At 36.1% G+C, this 20,733-nt stretch overlaps 1 protein-coding gene across 2 annotated transcripts in view; it reads left to right on the forward strand.

Moving 5' to 3' along the window:
* LOC139970937 (thrombospondin-1-like) overlaps nucleotides 1-20,733 on the forward strand; it is a 66,790-nt gene extending 46,057 nt beyond the window's left edge. The window contains exons 13-26 of one of the 2 annotated variants that reach the window (XM_071977014.1): nucleotides 2,106-2,210; nucleotides 4,711-4,827; nucleotides 5,106-5,213; nucleotides 7,446-7,460; nucleotides 11,455-11,614; nucleotides 12,116-12,234; nucleotides 12,868-13,006; nucleotides 13,646-13,741; nucleotides 14,015-14,242; nucleotides 14,939-15,135; nucleotides 15,843-15,917; nucleotides 16,467-16,564; nucleotides 17,128-17,271; nucleotides 17,464-20,733. In XM_071977014.1, the coding sequence (XP_071833115.1) occupies nucleotides 2,106-2,210; nucleotides 4,711-4,827; nucleotides 5,106-5,213; nucleotides 7,446-7,460; nucleotides 11,455-11,614; nucleotides 12,116-12,234; nucleotides 12,868-13,006; nucleotides 13,646-13,741; nucleotides 14,015-14,242; nucleotides 14,939-15,135; nucleotides 15,843-15,917; nucleotides 16,467-16,564; nucleotides 17,128-17,269 (1,599 nt within the window). In that variant the 3' untranslated portion in view covers nucleotides 17,270-17,271; nucleotides 17,464-20,733. The remainder of the gene's footprint in view (nucleotides 1-2,105; nucleotides 2,211-4,710; nucleotides 4,828-5,105; nucleotides 5,214-7,445; nucleotides 7,461-11,454; nucleotides 11,615-12,115; nucleotides 12,235-12,867; nucleotides 13,007-13,645; nucleotides 13,742-14,014; nucleotides 14,243-14,938; nucleotides 15,136-15,842; nucleotides 15,918-16,466; nucleotides 16,565-17,127; nucleotides 17,272-17,463) is intronic. The other variant, XM_071977015.1, reaches the window with a different exon arrangement.

The raw sequence follows: 20,733 nt of genomic DNA on the forward strand, positions 1-20,733 counted from the left end.
GACCTTTAAGAATTCGTTGCGATTCTGGAGGGAAAAAGTTAAGATTTGTTTTGTGTGTTTGTGTAGACTGTGAACTAGATATATGTATATCTACAAGGAGAATCGATCATGATTAATATTTGTATATTGAATTCGTAGCATCATGTATGATGTCATAAATATCCCCTACAAAGATTTTCTGTTGGTAAACAAGTTTACTATGGTGACATCTGTATAAATTGTTTATTTGTTGATTGGCAAGCAGCTTTAACAACTATATAGAATTCTTGTAAAATTAATCAAATCTGTAACAATGCAATGCCCAATTCCACAAATATATATATATATTTTTTTTTATTGAACTTTGTGTTGTGCCAATTAAAGAAACAAATTGGCGTTTTTTTTCTTGGACATGCATAGAAAATTCTCCTATACGAATATGGAAACACAATATAAATTTCTTTTCGACAAAAGCTGCGTTGGTTATTATTATTATGGCTAACTGGAATTATTTTGCTATTTGTTCTCGCAATTATTGAGTCACGCAAAGGCTTTCCGCGCAGCCATATTTTCTCAACTTTGATAGCTTTTAACCTTGACTTTGTTAAACTTCAATAGAGGCAATAAGTGAGAAGTAAATATCTGTGTTTTGATTTTAGTCACTCAAGGGGGGAATACAAATTGGCCTTGAAAACTAGCCAGTTGTCAGTAGATAGGTAGGTGGTAGGATTTTTAGCTGCCATGGTGCGGCAAATTATCAGGCAAAAAAAAAAAAACAAGAATAGTGACCAGGCATCAAGTAAGGCTTGAAATACCATTGCCCGCCGATGACAGTTTCATTGGTCTTAAATATTTTAATTAGCCTTTATCCAAATATTGGACCCCCTGTTCGAATTGTTTGGACCTACAATGTACCCTCCAATGTACCCCCCTATATGGTGTCCTTTCTTGTCATAATTTCGTGAAGTCATATAGAGATGATTCTGATATGAAATTGATATGTCCTTCGGTTTTCAGTTTGAAATGGTCGAAAAATAATGCCTTGATGTCACGTATACATAAAAAGAAAATATTAAAAAATGTAATAAAAGGATTGTCCAGGGAAAATTTTAATTTGGACTGATGAAAAAAGGGACCGTATTTGAAAAGCATCCTGGAGAAATTTGCATCCAGTTCTTATTTTTTTATCGTTTCGAGATAACAACATGCGAAGTTGACATGTTTTGTACGAAAAGTGAAAATGAAAGAAAACGGGTGTGATATCATACATACACACTGACAAATTTGTTTCTATGTCCTTTTTATTTCTTTAAAATTTAATCACAACTGTTTTCATTCAAACTTGAGATAGACCAAGCTGGAACCCTATCCAATAGAAGGTCAAAATTATAAAGTGAAAACATAAAAAAAGAAGACATTGTGCTGCCCGTGGGCAACTTATGACATCACTCCTGTTTGCTTCAAGTTCACTTGCGGTACAAACTTCCAAATACGAATATGTGGAAAAGGCATTGAGGAATTACATGTAAATATCACCAGGATGCCTATAGTATACACGTACAAGACGTTTTAATACCTCGAGTAATCTAGTGACACGTTAAAACAAGATTTATATTTTTATCGAATAGGCCTACCACACTTTTCATAGTACGTATACACAGCCTAGCCTATAGTTGGCATATACACACACCCACCCACACAAGAGTAGCTAATCTCACTCAATGACACAAATCATTACTATATAGTTAATTGTATATTTTATTGCGATATGAATCATTTCCTATAGCCTCCATGCACACTTAAAAACTGGCTACTTCAATAATTATGGCGGAAATTTCAGGACGGTTTCATCATAACATAACCAGCTGGGTTCAGTCTCCAGACGGGAATTCAAGTATATAACAGAGTTTTCACCTTGAAAAAATTTAGAAAGCTCTTTGCGTACGTGAACTTCTCGACCTGCACGTTGACAATGATTATAATAAAATCATATTACACTCTTCCTCGAAATCATCATAGTAATCATAAAAAATAAAAATAATGATAACGGTTGAATATTTTCTTGCTCATAGTTGGATTAAGTCCAATGATTATGACGTCACTGATCTTGTTTTTCACACCTACAGCAATGTATACCTATTGACCCTTGTTCGGAAGGCACCCACACCTGTCACGAACACGCCAGATGTTTATTCTTTGGCCCATACAGTGACCCAAGATATACGTGTAGGGTAAGTAAGCTGATGTGAACAGTGTTAAGGGGAGAGGAAGGGGTAGGGGAGGGGGAAGGGAGGGAAAGGGGAGGGAAATACCAATAAATCGTGTTATACAACAACTGCTAAAATGATAGCATAAAGTGGAACGTATTACACGACTACTTGCGACGTAGTCTTTATTCTTGTTCACTGTGTATACATTTACGGTTATCCGAAATTGATGATGATGTCATAGCGGCTACCGGTTAGTTCTAGTTTTTGTGTTTACTCTTTACAATAACTTTTATGTCAATCTTGTTATACGTGCATGGTTCATTTTCATACCGTTAGTATATTTGATGGAATGTAACATGTAAAATGTTTCTCCATTTTTTTTATTACCCCCATCGCCAGCACTTATTGATCCACTTTGAATCATAAGGGGATCCTTAACCTTTTCCCCCAGTGGTGGTTCAAGAAACTACGCTTGTTGTATATGATTACTTTTTCCACTCCATTCTCCTGTAAATATTCTTTATATCCAAATCGTCCCAAGTAGGAAAAAAAAAGAGGGAATTAAAAGTAATGAAAGTTTTGATATCTCAGTGGGGGAGTTTGTTCCCACTCAGGAAGAGATATATAAACGACAAGGTAGAACAGGTGTCATTTACAAAGCCATCGATGGCGGCGAGGAAATGACATGTAACTGACGTACAAGGACATACTTCACACGATATTAAGCTAACAAGTCAACAAAGTTCTTCCCTTCCTCTCTCGTCTTGTCACAGAGAGAGTTAAATGTTTGATTTCGAATGACAAATGCAAGGATGTCTCTCTTTTGATCTGCATCTGTTTGTGTTTATGTTGGGTCAATTTGCAATCCTTTGAATAATTCCACCAAAAACTATAAAAAAAATCATGTTTTTCTTTCTGGCATCTTGACTAGTCAGCATTTCATTCAAATAATGAAGGAAAATTCCGATGTTTGTTTTTTTATATTTTTTACATTTTTTTTTTTGTAACTGTTGAGTGCCCGGGCAACGCAATATTTTTAGTTCTAATGTAGTTCATTTATTTCTCCTTTTCATTAAACTTCATTCGGTGGGAAAAATCTGAGAGGATGTGTATATTTTGAGTTATCAATAGCAAATCTTATTTTTGACTTATGCTTTGCATAGTTTTAGGGATAAAAACTTATCGACAAAACTCAATAAGTTGCTATAGAAACAGTTGGATGGATTGCATTGTTAAAATGACGTCACCACATCATTCGTTTCCTATCAAATCCATTCAAGTTATACAGAACAATATATTTTGTGGTTGTGGTTTTCTTCTTACTCCAAAAGGAACAGCAATTTTCTTTCCGATCTTTCTATGCAAATGAGGCCATGATTTTTCCCTTTTCATTTTCTTATTACATTATTGCATGGTTGAATTCAGATATGAATAAGATTCAAAGATGAAGCTGGCACAAAAAAACAAAACATAATTAAGGGTTAATGGACGATACCAAAATTCAGGCTGTCCGGTCTATTTTAAGATAAGAAGGTTGGACACACAAAGATATGAATATCACGGAAGTTACATTCAAATCTTCCAGAGTTTGAAACGCTCAAATAATGTAATATTATGTTACCGAAATTGTGGCCGTTTTTGAAAGACAGATAACATTTTTTCAGTTAATAATTCAGTCCCTATAACATCTATATTAATCTCCCGTTTGACATGTCTTTACCATGATACGGGTCTCGAACATTCTTCTGTATGTTATCTCCTTTTGTCTCATCGTTAAGCATTTATTCTTCTTCTTCTACTCTTTTCTTCGCGTCACAAAGTTTCTCAGTCATAATATTTATTACATCGAAGTAACCTCACTGTAACCTCCTCCCCATACGTGTTTACAAACATTGCCAACACCGTAAAGATATCAACATCGTTATTCATTGAATCGACTGACCGAATAACAAGTCAATCAAATGGCTGTCCCACCGAGGGGGTATTAAATCTCGTTAAGAGACTGAATTTCAGTTCCAATGCAGACAGAGTAAGACTATAAACTGCTAGTAAAATATGAGAGATTAAATGTTAACCTGAGGTTTACATCACGCAATCTGAAATCAACATCCTTCACCAAGGGAAACGCTAAAGCTGTATTTAAGGGATGAATATTACCACTGTCTGAGGTATATAGTTTATACTCGACAGTTTAAGGAAATATGGTTTATAAGGTATCAAGCGCGGATCGAATTTGTTCCGATATAAATAGTTTTGATATGTTCAGAGTTCGTGATGTCACTCCTGCACACGTTTCGACATGGAGTTAACAATATACAGTATTCTGGTATAAAAACACCAAACACTCACCGACTATTGACGTCACGGGCGAATCACCATCCTTAATCAAGTCACATTGTTGCTTTTCCCCACAAAACGCCTTCTTAATGCATCTCGCATACAAACATTTGAAATATTGTAGTTTTGATATAATATATCATTTGACTGGATAAATGTATTCAATTTTATCGTCTTTTTACAGTGTACTATTGGCTTCGCTGGCGATGGTTTCATCTGTGGTGGTGACAGCGACCTGGACGGATGGCCAGATGAAGATATGCCTTGCCAAGATCGAGGTGGTCATATTCATTGTACAGGGGTAAGAATGTTTGTCAAAGTGTTCCTCTTAATCCCCTCACCCCTCAGGAACTATAACATACTATACACGAGCTGGATATTGTCGACGGATTGATTTACATGGAGACTAGAAGTAACATTATTTTTGAACATTATTCTAAATTTGAACTCAGACATGTTTGTTTACATCTGTTGAATATTCATCGCTTATTCTCCATTCCCTTCTCTTCCCCCATCCAACAACCCCTTTCGTTTTATCACACAATTATAAATATTTTAAACGTTATTCTTTTTCCTTAGGACAATTGCCCAAGTATTCCCAATTCTGGACAAGAGGACACCGACAATGACGGTTTGGGAGATGCATGTGACAATGACGATGATAACGACGGAATCTCTGATGGCCTGGTAAGAACACTCCTCCTCCTCCTTCCCCACCCACCTATTTCCCCTACCCCCATGGACACCCCCCCCCCCCCCATGGACACCTCGCTTTATGCTGTATGTCTATTACTTTAAAAAGAAAACCAACAAAAACAAAACAGGTGTCATAAAAGATTGTGACAGTGGGCACTAACGAACGAACGCGTATCACAAAATATGTTCCGCAAAAATATTTGATCAATACGCTCAAAACTTATTCGACGTGCTTATGCGTAAGGAATAATTTCATCGATGCCGATAATTTAACTTGTTAAGTTCTATTCTAACATCTATGATTTTGTTACAATGCGCTATAAGAGTTATAGTACAGATAAAACATTATAAAAACTACGCACATTGCCTACATAATTATGTTACGCAGCTAATGCGCATGCGTGACTGACGCATAACATGCCTTTTGTCTTTTGCCATAATGAACATATACTGACGGAATTAATTAATCTAATAAAAAAGGAAGATTGAAAATTGGGAGAATTATGTTGTCACAGTGAATCAAGTAGTAAAATATCAAAGATAATTTCAAATTATAATTCGAATATACCGAACAATTTATGACTGGCCTAATTTTGGGGGGAGTTGGCGCGGCTAAATTCTCACCCAGGCATGACATATGTAAATTGGATTTCACATTGAGGTCTATATCAGAATCTAAATCTTTATTAAAATTCTGGTATTTTCAGAAACTTAATTGAACAATAACTCAACTAATATAAAAACAATTCCTTGGACAGGAGAAAAATATCAATATTTTATCCAAAAATGAAAAAAAAAATACTTCTATAGATATCTCCCCCCTCCCCCCCCCCCCCGTTGAAGTAGTGATTAATGACACGTAATCTATAACTTGATCTATGAGATAATCACCCAAAATTAGAAAACGCAATGTGGGAGATCGTGGGATTAATTAAACGTGCCCCCCTCCCCACCTCACCCCCCCCCCCCTCATTACCTTCTTCACTTTGACAACTTATATCACGTAACAAAATTTCCTGAAATGTTTTTGCAAGCAAGTATAAGAGAAAAGCAGTAATATAAGTTGCATGTCCCAGCACGCATCTTGTTCCAAATATAAAAAAAACCCGACCGATTTTAATGAATGATTGATGCATTTTACATTGCATGAAATAAAATGTATGCACACTGGCATGGAATTGCATGTGTCATTGTTTACAAATTTGCATTTTTATAACATCAACGATGTGCGGTGACAGGACGAGTGGGAGGATGGGGGGGGGGGCTTGGGTGGGGTAGAAAGGGGTGATAATCAGAGCGTTACGCCATGACGCCATTATGGATAAATCCCTCATATTATAATGGATGAATTTTTAATAAATTTACTTATTTCTTATTGATTGTTTTCTATTCTGTGCTTGGCTACTCTCTAGTCATCTATAGAAAGTCTAGAACGTTAGTTAGCACATGTATACATGTATACATGTAAAATAACAAAGAAACATTTGCTGTAGTATGGAACACATATTATGACTTTAATTCCTGCCGAAGACATTAAGTGTCATAATTTCGGATGCCCAATAAAGCAATGCTTTTATGTAAAGAAAAAGAGTTTCTAGAGAAACGAGAGTAGAAAACAAAGGCTTTCCACTATGAATTATAACTGCTTGTGAAACATCGTTTTAATTTCATTTCTGACAAATTGTATTAATATCTCCATTATAATCTTAGATATAATTTAGCGGAATGTATAGGCTACATGCATGGGCAGAAGTTCACCCTCAAATGGTCACCGTTATGGCACGAACGTTTTGTTGCATCACAAAGTTACCAGATACTTAGGAGACAAACAGATTGTTTTAAAGTAAAAAGCTAAAATTTTAGAAATATCAGATAGTGGCTGGACGTTGGTCGAAGAAAAATTCGTTTACATTTTCAGAGTTGCTTGTAAAGAAGTATATGATCCATATCTTGTGACAATTTATGTTGGAAAAAAGTTGTATTTAAAACGAGACTAAGAGGTTGCCTTTCTCCGAATCATGTTACCTTCCGTGGTTGGTTTATCCTGGTCGGAACATACATATTTTTTTCTTATATGCACGATGTCCCATGTTTAATTCTGACCTAATTTTCTTTTATCTATTTCTCTCATACTTTCTAAATTTTTGAACATTTCTTGAAAATATTTAACAACATTTTTGCATTCCTTCTTTTTTCTTCATTTTCTCGCGTTAACCATTCTAGTATCCAAATGGACCAGTAAGTGAATATTTTAGGGAATGCTTGCGCTTATGTAGTAACCTCGAATTAACACCTCTCTTATATTATAAATGAAAGAAATACAATGCATTTTTTAAAACAAAAATCTTTTTTGACAAATAAAGCCGTGCTATTGACAAATGGAAATAAAAAGAGGAGGGGGGGGGGGGGTGGAATCGAAAAAGGGAGAAAAAAATGAAGAAAAGATTATCACTGTTCTTTGTATTTCAAGCTTTTTCATCTGTCAAAGAACGTATTGTATTCCTTTTATTATATTTGTTTGGCCTGTATTAGCATGCATATATCCGTATTTTATTAAAGCTTATTGTAAACAATTACATTACTACATTACTATATATTACATTAATATATATATATACGGTATATATATATATATATATTTATATATGTATATATATATATACGGTATATATATATATATATTTATATATGTATATATATATTTATATATGTATATATATATATATATACGGTATATATATATATGTATATATATACGGTATATATATATATATATATTTATATATGTATATATATATATATACGGTATATATATATATATATTTATATATGTATATATATATTTATATATGTATATATATATATATACGGTATATATATATATGTATATATATATATACACACATATATATATATATATACATATATATACCGTATATATATATATATACATATATAAATATATATATATATATATATATATATATTGCTACATTTCTGTCGCTTAATGAGGTAAAGTATTCTGCTAGCATATAGCCCAATAAGCCGGGAGATCTCGGGGCTCTACAAGGTAGCGGGCGAAAGAAAAGTGAAAAGTAAAGTTGCATTTGCCTATAGTGTCCAGTCGATTTCAACAGCCGCTTCATCGAAAAATCATAGACTTTCCAAAGAAAAGAGGATCCACCTGAACTGAATACTAAGCCCCCCCCCCCATACACCCACTCCCACACTTGTGTGCCCCATCACTAGTTGATGCCCTTTGTCCCTGCTCGGTGGCACTGCATATCTATACACCAATATTAATTTTAAATATAGCCTATGTAATATATATTGAGAGGTAGCGATTAACAAGAAAATACTAACAATTTTTAAGCGATATAAAAAGCGTAGAAACCAATGCATTACAGCAAAAGCTAATGTTGCCTTTAGTCTCCAAGGAGACGTTATTATTTCACGTTGTCATAGGACACATTAAGCGATATAATGCTTATTATCGTGTCATCGTGTTTCTCTCCCTCTCTCTCTGTTGAAAAACAATACAACTTAGCCTGGCCTTAGAATGTGTGTTATAATTAGTTTTTCATTTTGCTGCAAAGTAATTTATACACCTTTTCGTTAACAGACATAAAGCCATTTTATGTTTTTAGATTTTACTTTTTCCGTTTTGCAACATCTGATTTCTGTTTCGTCTTCATATGTATATCTATCTGTCTCTGTATATATTTTAGTTCACTTTAGTCCTAACACTCAGTCACCTCCGTAAGTCCATGCGCAGGTGGTTTCCGCTATAACCATGGGAGTATTAGAAGTTTTCATGTTCTAACAGTACGACAGTCAGTTTATATTGGAGTTTTTTTTTAACTAACGTGCAGTCACAAAGAGTACGTGCAGTAAGGTTTTCAACACTGGCTGCACCAAGGTGTATGACGTCAGTATATCACAGCACGCACTATACCATATATGCACCTAATATATACATACCTAAAGTGTGTTAGGTTGTTTCCACTTAGCCTATCCCTAGCTCCCACCACCTACCCCCTCCCCCCCCCCCCCAAAGAGTGTTAAGAATACTGTGTGTTCCACTGTTTTCATGTTTCCTTGTTGCTCGTTCTTGCTTTTTATTGAGTCGAAGTTTGATTGTCAAAATAATAATAAACTTGAATGAATGGGGTAATCATGGAAACCATTGCCAAAGGCTCTTTTAGCTTGGAATTGGTATTTTGTACACGTCAAGTGTACTCTTTATCTGGTTGTAAACATTCTTCTGCAGTTATTATGACAACAATTCGCAGTAAAGTAAATCATGCATTTTATTTTGAATATTGAACTTGTCACAGATTTCAGATATCATCATTCAACCCTTAGAGAGATGAAACCTCTGTTTAACTTTTAGTCTTCCAAAAATGGCACCAGAATGAATTAGGCTGTTAAAACGGAATCATAAAGATGAATTTTAGTACCGAATTGTGTGACAACCAAAGAATCAAGACAAAACAGCTATTTAATACCTATTAGTCGATTTACGAGTGTCGAATGATTTGAAGTTAAAGGAAGTGAGAATGTAACATGATCCAGTGACTAGAAAATGCTGGAGAGTTAACGCAGTACATGACTTTTTTATGTTTCACCAGACCGCTGATTTTGTCATCTAAAACAATGCCGAAAATAAAGGGTTTTTCTTTTCTCTTTATTCTCTCTCATCCCTAAAATAAAATCAATCCTATAGTTAATGAAATTTGAGATACGATGTCAACCATTTCCCTAACTTTCGTTGGTTATATCAAATCGTCTAATTAGTCACAATATCTTTTCCTCTGAAAAGAAGAAATGAACATATGACTAATTAGTTGCACGACACGTTAGAGTATCCGATTACATCCGAGAAATTGTTATACATCAACGGGTCATGGCTGGAGAATGGCCTTCCGCCACAAAAAGGGAGGAATAACTCGAATAACTTAGCTATGTCATTCCCTCGAGGTTCCTCGCCCCCTCCCCTACATACGCCCCCCCCCCACATACACACACACGAGAAATGAATTAGGAAGATTTGTGGAACTTATAAGTTCTGTGTATTTAATTCTTGTAATAGTGAAAGCCATTTGTTCAGCTGTTGAATTGATGGGGCAGTCTTCCATTCATTTTACTCAAGGAAATCATTCACACTATTTTCGAGACTACTATAGTAATGGGAAATTTTCATCTATAAAATTTTGCTTTGAGAAGATCTTTTTTTGGGAATCTGTTACAGGTATAGATTGGTGTTGTGGTTTGTTTAGACTCCATTCTGATTCATATTCATAAAAAGGCTTTGCTTGTAGTCAGGCGTCAACATCTTTGTAAATCTCGTTACTGGTGGGTCTTCTTATATGTTTGCCTCTATGCAGTGTGTAGGTATGCGTGTGCGTGCTTGGGTTCATGCCAATAATGTGGCGTAATATCATATTATTAGCAATTAACTCGCTCACACATCGCCTGTTCATTAAGACGTTGTTGGTGGTGGTGTTTTTCTGTATATTGGTTAAATTCGCCTATATATACGGCTCTATGCAATTCGTAATACCTTTCAAATATGAGACCAGAAACTCGTTCTCTGGTTAGGCTGGGTCAGGAGCATACTTATAGGCTGTTTCATACTTCAGCTCAGCTCAGCTAAGCGATATTTAATTATTTGTTTCATCATTGCTCGCTGGTGCTTTTTTTCGTTGGCGCTAGCATCCAGCAAACGTAGAGGATATTGGGACAGCTGAAAGTGACTGACTATAAAGTGACACATACAATGCTAGATGTGCTTACAAAATGGTCACAACATTGCAAAGACTTATATCTCAGTTTTTCTTTAGCATCATTTGGGCATATCTGGTATTTCATGCATATACTGTTGTGGCAAACTTAGTGTTAAATGTTGACATAAACGAACCAAGGCAGTACTTGAGAGTAAATTATAGCGATTAGGATTCGTTTTGCATCACTTTTCACCCCGATTCAACATGAATTTGCATATCAATGCCGAGACTGGGAAAAGTGGTGGGACCTTAAGTTACATTGATAAAAGTCGAAACTAATGTATTACAGGTGACGATAGACCCCCTGTATATCCTCGTCGTAAGCAGAATACGTAAATTTCATTGGCTGCTGATACTTTTCGTTTTTAGTGAACTCAATATTATTGATTTATGTTTTATGAATATTCATCATCAAGTCGCTTTCGCTTTTGTTTCTTTATCTATAGGATAATTGTCCACTCCATTCCAACCCGTCACAATTTGACGGCGATGGTGATAAGGTTGGCAATGCCTGCGATAACTGTGACAATATTGAGAATGGAAACCAGGATGATATCGACGGCGATGGCAAAGGAGATGCCTGTGATGAGGACATGGATGATGACGGTAAGATGACGTCACAGACATGTGACGTCACATGTGACGTCACATGTGACACAGTGTGGAATTCGTCAGGGATACAATAGTATGACAATTTGGTTTAAATGGCGACGTGTAAGGATATCGTATGAAGCTAAATGAGAATTCAGTGCAGTTAGTTAACAGTTTTATTTCATGCTTAACTTCTCGTGTTATATGCAGGACTTGTTGTCTGATGTGCTCTGTAACGTCAAACTAGTGACGTCACATTTCGCAATACACTAATTTTCTTCACAGTACACAATCTGTCGCTCACCAACCTTTAACCGAGTTTCTTCCCGAAGGGGCTTGTGATACGTCATATGACGTAACGCCGTCATGATCACATGGGTACAGTCTCTGTGTAAAGGGACTGTGGGTGTGGTTCTTTACAAGAAAATTTTTTTTATGAACGACTGATGCTACAAATTCTACATTAGAAATTTGATGGAAATTATAATTAATTTTTTTTTTTTTGAATTTCAACAGGTTTCATAAATGAAGAGGATAATTGTCCTCTTGTTGATAATGCGAATCAGATCGATTGGGATGAGGATGGTCTTGGTGACCTCTGTGACAACTGCCCAACCATTGCTAACCCAGACCAGGTAATGAACAGAAAAACAATACAGAGGCGAACTGTTTACTTGAGGAACTGTATCACCCCTCCCCTACCCCAAGCAAAATGCATAGAAAGTCAAACAGTGACCAATTTTGTTCATACAGGCATTTTACAGTCTCTACCCGTCTCTCCACCCCCCCCCCACCCCAAATCCACCTAAAAACAACAACAGCAACAACAACGACAACAAAACAATATTGTTTTTCTTATAAGTAGCGATCTCAGTGTACAACAAATATGCACATCCGACTCAGGCATGTGCATAGTGCAGAGGTACTCTATGTCATATAAGATTCATTTTCCTGGAACATCGGCGCGATACTTCACCTTCAAACCCCGCTAATTGAAATACATGTTATATTTTTCGCGTAACCACACGATAGGCAAATAGACAGAATATGCAGATACACAGAATATGCAGATAGACACAGAGAAAACATCTAGAAAAGACCCATTGTCCATTGAGGGATTGTTGTATATCAACCATCATAAACAATAGGATAAAGAACAATAAGTGATTGTTCAGTAGTAAAAATGTCAATGTTTGTCGCCTAGAATATTGTCAATTGTTCCAATGGAAATTATAATACATATAACAGTTTCGTCTTTTCTTTCTTAGTACGACTCTGATGCAGATGGTGTGGGTGATGAATGTGACACTAACAGGGACATAGATGGCGACGGTCAACAGGATGACCTAGATAATTGTCCCTACGAACCCAATAGCAGTCAGATGGACAGGGATAACGATAATATCGGTGAGAAAATAAATCATCTATTAATCTTGTGTAAAAGTAAGCTGGCCTGACGTTTCGATCCTAGCAGGAGGCTTAATGACAAGTAACAGTAACAGTGACAGTGAAAACAAAGAGATGGATGTAAGGGGATTAGTATAGACAAGGGATGGAGAGAAGAAAGCAACAGAGGAAGAGGAGAGGTAGGAGATAAACAGTGGAGGGACAAAGAGAGGATTAAGGGATGGGGGTAGGGAATAAACTGGAGAAGGACAAAGACTATCTATTAATCTTGGCATATTTTTGACCCAGATATCGACAAAATGTTACCCTTCTTTATGCCCTGCATGCCCCGTTCTCTAATGAAGAACATATAATTTGGGAAATTTATTCATATCTATGTTGTAAGCTCCCATCTTACCATTGTTTAAAGCGGGCTCACAAAGAAAGTTAACATAGATAAATATCGGCTATAGAAAAGATCATTATGGGGTTTCCTTTTGGAACGAATTTAAATTCTTGGTTGAAACAATATCGAACGACGTATCTAAGAAATACGATAAGGAACTAATCTGTTGCTTGCTTTTATATTATATTTTCTATTGTTCATTTTCTTTGTTCTTAATATAATGTATCTATTGTTCTTTTCTTTTTATTGTTTAGGTGACGCGTGTGACAATGATGATGACAATGATGGTATCTTAGATATCGATGATAACTGTCGATTAGTATTCAACCCAGACCAAAATGACACCAACGGTAAGTTGTAATGGACAGAACAAGGTGGGGGGGGGGATTAACTTCTGATGTTAATGGCTGGTAACTTATATCAGCTTGGGGGGGAGGGGGGTAGCCTCTCTTTATAAATAACCCGTTGTATATTGAAATTTTCTGTAACCATTTCCATGTTCCTTTCGGAGGGCAGAAGGTAAATACATGGGAGCAGGTTGGAGATGGCCGCACAATTGGTCCTTCATTGATACCTGATTTATCCATATTTTTAATATTTTCCTTCTTTTTGTGTGCTTTCAGTGAATGGCAAAGGTGACGCGTGTGAGTACGATTTTGACGGTGACGGCGTACCCGATCCAAACGACGCATGCCCAGCAAACGTCGATATCTGGAGAACAGATCTCTCTCATTTCAGGACCACCATCCTTGATCCATTGGGTACAGAGCAATATGATCCTCACTGGATCGTCAGGAACAACGGCATGGAACTTGTACAGACCAGGAATTCTGATCCGGGAATGGCAACGGGTATGTGTGTGTGCCATAGAAAACGATGATAAAACATGAATATTTATGAGCAAGAATATGAATATACATCAGATATATCAAAGTATCACCCAGTTGGGACATTTTTTATACTGTAATGTGATTTCCCGCTTCAGAGCACTGGCTTTGTCAGTACGAGCAGTATACGAATATCATGTTTTCTATCAGATCAAGGTTAGGAACTGTTTGTACCGATAATACCAGTGCTGTGAGAGCATGATATTGGACTACAGTTTAGAGAGGTATTAGCATTAGGAAATTGTCCCAACTGGCTGAAAGTATAGGAAACCAATCACTAAGGAAGTCTTTGTATTGTTTCTAGTTTTAAGATGATGAGGTGTATGCTCTATTAAGAAAGTATTCGTATCATAATAACAGGAGATGTCTTAAATTAATTTCAAGTCTCTTTTGAGTCATAGAAGTGTTTAGACGTTGCAGGTGGAAGAAAATTTCAGGAGACTCGAGGCTAAACACAAAATACTTTATCATCATTTTTTCATCGTCATCGTCTTCATCGTCATCATCACCGTCATCGACAGTGTCATCTGTTTGTTATCGTCATCATAATATATTCTATTAAAAAGTGGTTACGTATTGTCAATACGCGACTTAGAATCACTGGCTAGTTTGAATTATGATTATGATTATTCTTAATTTTTTTTTTTTAACCACGAACAGGTTACGACAGTTTCGACTCTGTACAGTTCAGTGGTACATTCTACGTCAACACTGCTCAGGACGATGATTACGCCGGGTTCGTGTTCGGATATCAATCCAATCACCGTTTTTATGTCTTGATGTGGAAACAGATATCGCAGATGTATTGGATAACAGATCCATCTCAAGCCATGGCTAAAGCTGGTCTTCAACTCAAGGTATAGTCTACCATCGAACACATGTATAGATAATACATTACAGTACGGTAACTTACGGAGGGGAGGGGAGGGGGGCAAGGAGAAGGAAAAGGGGGAAGGGCGAGTGCTTCGAGATCGGTTAAAATAGACAACGGAAAACTGACTTGTCACTAGTTCTAATCCAGTTCAAGACACTAAAGCTTGTTTTGCTCTTTTCAAGTTCAGTCGTAACGTCCAGATTCCTTCTACGATTGGTTACTTTACTCGCCCACACTTCCCAAACTTTTATATCTCTTCAAAAGCTAGTGGCCTAACGATATAAGGGGATAAGGGGAAGGCAGTAAAGGGCGGAGGAGGGGTTCCAATAACAGCCCAACCCCCCCCCCCCCCCCTCCATAAAGTTATTTAGCTACTTAAATTGTTTTAGTTTCGTCTTACATTTGGTGCATTGGTGAGACAATTTACGGTGGTTTAAGTACTTGCGGATTTTGAGCTGGTTAAAACTGTTGTTTTGAGATTACATAGTGGGGAGAGGGTGCAGTTGTACATTGTATGTAGCATACACTGATATTTTAGTAGTATCTCTAGATTTGATTGATGGGGGAAAAGAAAGTGCATGGTGTCGTAGGTTTGGAGGAGGCTTCACCGCACAATTCGGTACAGATAGCCCGCTCTGTGCACCCTTAGTATCATGTTTAACCGCTGTTTGTCTTTCTTCCCGTCTGCAGTTGGTTAATTCCACGACAGGACCCGGTTCATACTTGAGGAATGCGCTGTGGCACACGGGCGATACAGAGGATGAAGTGAGTATAGATTATAGTTGTGACAACATACATGAACAGGAGGCCTACAAGTTGTGTGTCATCACTAAACCCCTCTATTTATTTTCTCCTCTGCAACCTTAATGTGCGAAGTTATTAGAGATCAAGGTTTGGTTTGGTTTTGTAATACTTGTTGTGTGGATTCAGTACAAGCCCCCTATTGTCTTTGATGGAAGTGTGTATAGCCACGTACAGTAGACTGACCTGTGTTATCATACCATAGTGTTATTGTAACAGCTAGTTTTGGTTATACTAACAAGCAGAAGTCTAGTGCAATGAAGTCATCGAAACCTCAATGCATTTTGCATTCTGGTTTTGTTTTGCTTCGAAAATAATGTTGCAATGCTAAATCATTTCTGAAACGTTTACGTTTGAATTTCACCAACGACTTTCTTATCACAATTTTTTTTAGACATTTGTAAGGAGGGGAAAGAATATTATGAGTTTTTAGTTCTTTGCAGAATGTGATTAATAAATTTAATAAATCAGAAAATTAATTAATTTCTTGATATCAATTCTTCATTCCATCAGGTCACGTTACTCTGGCGGGATCAAAAAGAAATTGGATGGAGCCCTTTCAAAGCCTACAGATGGCAGGTACAACATAGAGTTCCAGAGGGAACAATTAGGTAAGGTATAAAACTGTAATAATTAAGTCTCGCAAACTGCTGCAGTTTTTTTCTCTTTTACGATTTAATTTTCGTGCAGTCACAATCCATCAGTAATTGTTAAACGCCTTTTCAAAGGTATACTTTCCTGTTGGTTTCAGAGCGGCCGACAATGAGATCGGTTAAATTGGACTAGTCAATGTCTCGGACGGGGTGGGGGAGGGGGAGGGGCCAATGTGTTGAACGTGACAGGGAAAATGTTTGTTGGAGTAATAATAAGAGTGACCATTATTTTGAAATACCTGATTATTTATTAGAACAAAAACGAGAAGAAAACAAGAACGAATTCGTGAAATTTTGATTAATAATAATAATTATAATAATATAATTGTGAATTTTTTTCTTAGTTGTCTTTGGGGAAAGAAGGTTCATTCGGTTTTCATTTGATTTCACTATATCAGTTTTAAAGACAACTCCAGATTTATCATTCAATGTGCTTTGAATAACAATAATAAGAATAACAATGGTACTTTTTTGTTTTAACAATGATCTATTCTTTTTTCCTTTGTCTTCTTTTTTTACAGAGTAACAATGAGTGATGGTAGTAGGAAAATAGTAGATTCAGGACTTATCTACGATGACACTCTACAGGGTGGTCAAGTTGGACTGTTCTGTTTCTCGCAACAAATGGTATTCTTTTCCGATTTGGACTACAAATGCTTATAGAGGTCAGTAAAACATTCATTTAATATCCGTTTTTTTATGTCAATCCCTTTGTTTTTCATGTATTCCCATGTTTTTGTCATTATGTTAATGTGCAATTTCATTGTTTATGTTCCCTTTTAAGTTTTTCAGTTTTATATAGCTTTTTAAGCTGGTAAAATTAACAAAGTTTATCTTTTATTTTTTTCAAATTTCAGGCATTACATATTTTATCACAAAAGCAACATAACCTGCTGTTTTAACAAGGACGAAATCTGTCGCTGTTTTCTACTGACAGAGAAACAACGTTGGTCGCTTACCTACCAAGACTGAAGTTAGACACGAAGAGGCTTGGATAGTGGTGGATGTGACCTGTACTTTAAGCCACCCTACCCTTCTTCTCCCTCCCACACACCCTCTCTCTCCTAGTGCAGTGAAATAAAACTTTATGTAATGTTACCGAAGGCAACTAACACGTGATATTTCTTTAGTCTGTTAGACTGAAGGGGAGGAATCATGACAAAATAAATATAGTTGATAGAAAAGGCACCAAGAATAATTTATATAGCTGCAGGGTGCAAGAGTCAATAATTGCAAGGGGACACATGCATGGATGGATGTGTGGTGTGTGAAGTCATGTGACATTGGACATCGGGATGAAAAAGTTACACTTTTTACTCCATAAGAGGGATGAGAAGGGGGGGGGGGGGGTGTGATTGGAACATATGAAGTTAATTTCTAGGTCTCATTGAAGGTAATTAAAAGTAATGCCAGGTCGTAAAATAATGCCATATCATATCATCATTTTGTAACTTATAATAAGAAAAAAGAAACATATTTTTAGTTGATTGATCCTTATAAAGAGAGTTGTACATACTATAAATGTGCTTAAAAGAAACAATGATGGAAATAACAGAATTTTTCTAAATAAAGTTGTAAATTAATAAATATTAACTATGAAATTAAATAGATGATTATTACAGTTTTATGCTGCGGTTGAGTTAAAATGAAAGAATCAATTATGTATTGAGCCTACTCATCTCGTAAAGCTAATTTTGATGACAACGAGGAGTTTCACAAACAATGTTTGCTATTGGTTGATTCTTTGCCACATATTTATCTTAAACAGTGAACAAAGAGAAAAGACGTTTATATAGTAGATATTGGTAAAATAACGATAAAATATCGTTTGCAACATCCGTTTACCTATTACATTATAAGCAAGAGGTGCTGAAGTTTTCGAATTATAATGACGGAGACTCAAAAATTGACAAATTTTGGGCAAAAAGAAGTAATATATATCTATATTCATATACATTTTTTGTCAGAAACAAATAGCATCATGAATGGCTATTCACATATTAATTTTGATTGTTGAAACCGTCTAGTACGATTAGTACGATTACGTTTTAATCTTCTTTTTACATCACTCGCTTTATTATAGATTGCAAATTTCCAGATTCAGATCACCCCCCCCTCCCCCCTTACCCCCTTCCAACCTGCAAATAATTGTCATATGAATCAAGAGTGAACGTACAAGAAAGATGAAAATGATAAAGGTGGTTTTGTTGGTAGAGTGGATCCAGTTAGCTTTGAATATAAAATTGAAGGAGGAATTACATATTCAACTACAAAATATCGTAATAATTCTATTATTTATAGTACAACCAAAGGAAAGAATATCACGAAAAATCATTAAGAAAAAACGGACGAAAAAGGAAAAAGAAAGAAAAACCGTGACAATGATGGTATTAATGGTTAGATTGAATAGAAAAAGCGGTCTTATAGTTTGAAATACAAGATTCTAGTCACTAAGATGCAAACTGTTGTTCGTGTTTTTTTCATACACCACTTTCATTAACAACAAACTATTATTTATGCTCAAAGAAAGTAGATCCAAATCAGTGCGGAGGGGGGGTGTAACAAATTGATAATAATAGAGGGCGTTTTTACAATTTGCATGAAAAAGAGAAAGCAACATGTTTCTTTTTCTTTTCTTTCTTAATCTGTAAAGGCATGAATTTGTCGTAGAGTTTTAGTATAGTCATTTTACGTTGCTTTGGGAACTTAATTGTCCTAGTGTGCCATTGTCGTACAAACATAATCTTATATGCTTTATATGCCTCAACTAAGTACAGTCAGTAATTTGAAAATATCCTTATAGGTTTACTCATATGTGAAATATACTCCTTGTTTGTGCTTGGTAGCGAAGAGGATTAAACACAATTCGTTGCCATGGTGAGGCTAGTGGTGGCCCGGGAGGGCCAGGGGGCGGGGTACGTAGGGATACCGATACGTACCCGCTCATGTTAGTTCATCGTTGCCATGGTGAGGCTGGTGGTGGCCGGGGGGGGGGGTGGGGCGTAGTCTGTTATCAAAATCTCATAAAGCGTATAAAAAAAGAATTGATCCTCGGTGTTTTAGGTGAAAGAGTTTTACAAGTTGTAAAAATAAATCATGATATTATATATCTGTTTCTTCATTTAAGCTGTTAATATTTGACTTATATTAAAAAATGTGATAATCGTGTGAAGTAAGCTCACGGCTATCATAATTATGCAAACGCGTAACGTGACTGTAAGTTCTAAATTTTTAAACAAATATCCACTCGGAAAGCTGTATTAATGTGTGCTGCCTTTTGTTTAGTGACGTAAGGGGCATGGTTTCAGGGGTCACGGTTCAACAGCAAGAGCTAGGGTGGTTAACCTTACCCCTCCCCCTCTAAACTTCACTTAACGCAAAGCTATGAATTTTTTATTAGAGAAGAGGCACCCTGTTAGATCTGGTACTGCACTTGGCAGTAAACTTTTGTCAACAAAAACCTGTTGTTATTGAAATAAACATACTAAGGCATAGCTATGTTCATACTCATCCAAGTATTCATGCAAACATAAAACTGGCCGTGGGGATCCGTCGGGCTCAAACAATTTCGGACCAAACCCTTGGGCTTTGGCCCGGTGCCCAGGTTCTATGAACCGCCTTAAACCGGTTATCGCTCGGTGCTTCTGGCTTGGTTACAAGATGGGTGGTTCTATGTGCACTCCACCGTCAACCGCAACTACCTAAACATATAGACCTGCTTCTGTACTTCAAAAGCACTATACTTCTGTCAATCAAAACCATATAATATATTAACTTATGTATAAGGTTTACAAATAAAATAAAACGCCATCAGACCAGAACGGAGAAATTAACATTGGCTATAGCGCGTTTATAGAATATGCGAACTTAACTAATTGACCTCCAATCGTAAACGTCACTACCACAAAGAGAAACATTTAAATGTAATTTAATAAAAAAATAAAAAAAGATTTCTCCATGCAAAGGTCTGATTTTGCATGTATTTCCTCTTTTCTCGTCTTTAATGTAAATAGCCAAATATTTAAATTTTGCATCTTGTTGCCTTCCTTTGTATAGTCTTTATTAAGTTTAAACAAAAAATGTTTTGAAATGTTGAATATTTATATAAAATGCAAATTTTAAATATA

The sequence above is a fragment of the Apostichopus japonicus genome, chromosome 8 (genome assembly GCF_037975245.1).
Source record: "Apostichopus japonicus isolate 1M-3 chromosome 8, ASM3797524v1, whole genome shotgun sequence".
In the NCBI taxonomy this organism is placed as follows: Eukaryota; Metazoa; Echinodermata; class Holothuroidea; order Aspidochirotida; family Stichopodidae; genus Apostichopus; species Apostichopus japonicus.